General features: G+C 35.2%; 1 protein-coding gene across 1 annotated transcript; it reads right to left on the reverse strand.

The window, feature by feature from the left end:
- Nucleotides 1–234: 234 nt before the first annotated feature.
- On the reverse strand, nucleotides 235–1,759 carry LOC123543735 (uncharacterized; the record flags this gene model as incomplete). Its single annotated transcript, XM_053532815.1, has 2 exons — nucleotides 1,480–1,759; nucleotides 235–402 (listed from the first exon to the last, which is right to left on the reverse strand). Coding segments are annotated over exons 1-2 (348 nt in total), but the record flags the coding sequence as incomplete, so codon positions are not given.
- Nucleotides 1,760–2,464: the final 705 nt, after the last annotated feature.

A 2,464-nucleotide genomic window follows, 5' to 3' on the forward strand; every position in this document is an offset into this window, starting at 1 on the left:
GATCAGTGCATTTAACCTTTAGCCTGCTGGCGGCAACTGAATCTGCCTTTGCAACCAGTGCAGGCTGATCATGGTCTGCACTGTTCGCTATTCAGAAATTTAGCAGGCTAAGGGTTAAGTAATCGAACAAACTACTTTACTTTCACTAAACATTTTAACATTTAAATTTCTGTTGGATAAATATATGAATAATTTTTATTCATATGTTTAGGCAAATTTGTATTGATTACATACCTCTACATAAATCACAGACTGCACATCATTGTTTGTTGGGGCTTGTACATTTGGCTCTCTCGGTAGTGTGGCACTAGACAACTGGCGTTTGTAATATGGAATCATCGTTTCATGAACGTACTCATTCACCAACTTCATATAACCATACCGCCCAGCAAGGTTTAAGATCTAGAATAAAGGGTACTTGTAATATGTCATCAAAGAAAAAATAAATAATATTGTCTGTCTTTACTCATTAGAACTTTTTGAAGAAGAGTCAGTATTTATCTTCATTGGAAATGAATACTTGGACTTACTAATAATAAAATTTTGGAAGTTTTGCTAGCGGAAAGATGTCTGTAAATAACCATAAACAAGAGGGTCATGATGAACCTGGATCGCTCACCTGAGTAATAAGAGCTACATGTTTCAAATGTAAAACTGATGATTTTTAGAAATTGTTTGGAAGATTTTCCAATGTACAATCAAGTAATCCCTGGGGCAGGGCCAATTTTACCCCGGGTTAATGATTTGAACAAAGTTTGTAGAAGTCTACTAGGCAATGTTTCATATCAAATATCTAAGATCTCGGCCTTCTGGTTTATTTTTAGCAAATTTATGAAGATTTCCTTATGTATTATCAAGTAACCCCTGGGGCTGGGTCAATTTGACCCTGGAGGGTCAAGATGTGAACAAATTTTGTAGAGGTCCACTAGGCAATGCTACATGTCAAATATCTAAACTCTAGGCCTTCTGGTTCATTTTTAGAAAATTTTGAAGATTTTTCTATGTATAATCAAGTAACCCCATGGAGCGGGTCAATTTAGAACCCGGGGTCATGAATTTAAGAAATTTGTAGAAGTCTACTAGGCAATGCTACATTCAAATATCTAAGACCTAGGCCTCTGGTTTATTTTTAGAAATTTTTTTAAGTTTTTCCTTCGGTTGCCAGGCAACCAGAGTTCTGCATGGAATTCAATTCTTTGAACAATTTTTGTAGAGCTTCACCCAAGGAACATTTCTGTGAAATTTGGATTAAATTTGCCCAGCGGTTTAGGAGGAGATGTTGTTTAAAGGAAAGTGTGGACCGACGGACGGTGAGCGATCACAATAACTCACCCCGAGCACTTTGTGCTCAGGTGAGCTTAAAACAAAAGAAGTCAACCAGTCAGATAAACATTTCCATTTCATTGCAACATATTATAGGCAACATCATCTGTGATAAATCAGAAACGGCAAAAAATGTAACAAGAACTGTTTCCATACCTGTCTAGTGACGTACACGTTCAGGGCTATACCCTCAAGTATACGCATTTCGACTGGTAGCATCACCTTTAACCGTCTGCATTCATTGTGTACATCTTCAATGTCGAGCTTGGTGGTCAAGACCTGCATAACCATTGGGAGTGCTGCAGAAGCTGCCTTAGCGTGTTCCTCCAAAACCATTGCATCACCTCCTACTTTAGTTTTTGTACTTTTTTCAACATACAGAACAACCAGGCGACTGAAGTACCTGTTAAAAAAGATACAGGTTTTAGCATACTGATATTTCCTATTAAATTCTGACAGAACACATGCCTAAGGAGCACAGGATGAAAAAGTGTTGATTGTAAATATTGCTCTGTGAATCACCAATTACTAATAAACTTTGATAATGTGGCAGTTGAGTCCAATAAGTCCAGGGGTATTCAATGATAATCTGTCATAGATCTATTGTAAAGCAAATATTGGATTTACCTGTATTGGAAATTAAACAGTGTCGATTGTATTTAGGTCAACTGCCACATTATCAAAGTTTATTAGTACCCCTATTAATATGTTGACATAAAACAGTGTTACTTTGTCTAGCCTTGTAATGAATGCCCAGTAAATTTAATTTCACAAATTATTTTAGTTTACCATATTTTGGATTTTTTAAGCAACTGGTCCAAATATTTCAAGTGAATTACTTCCCTATCAAAAATTGATAAGATGTATTAAGTACTGTAAGACTGAGTGGTGGTTCAAACTAACAGACATACTGTGTGTTTATATTGACCTTGCATGGCTGGCTTTTACGACAGTCCAATTGCATTATTTTACAGTATAAGTATTATTATGTAATAATGTATCGCAATTTTAGTCTTTGGTTACAAAAAAATTGTGAAATAAAGCAATTAATTATATTACTCTATATTACTATTTTGCTCATTCTTCGAATTTATCATTAATTGCATTTTAAAATAATAATGAAGAGAGTTAATATTCTACA

The sequence above is a fragment of the Mercenaria mercenaria genome, unplaced genomic scaffold (assembly GCF_021730395.1).
Source record: "Mercenaria mercenaria strain notata unplaced genomic scaffold, MADL_Memer_1 contig_1793, whole genome shotgun sequence".
NCBI lineage: Eukaryota > Metazoa > Mollusca > Bivalvia > Venerida > Veneridae > Mercenaria > Mercenaria mercenaria.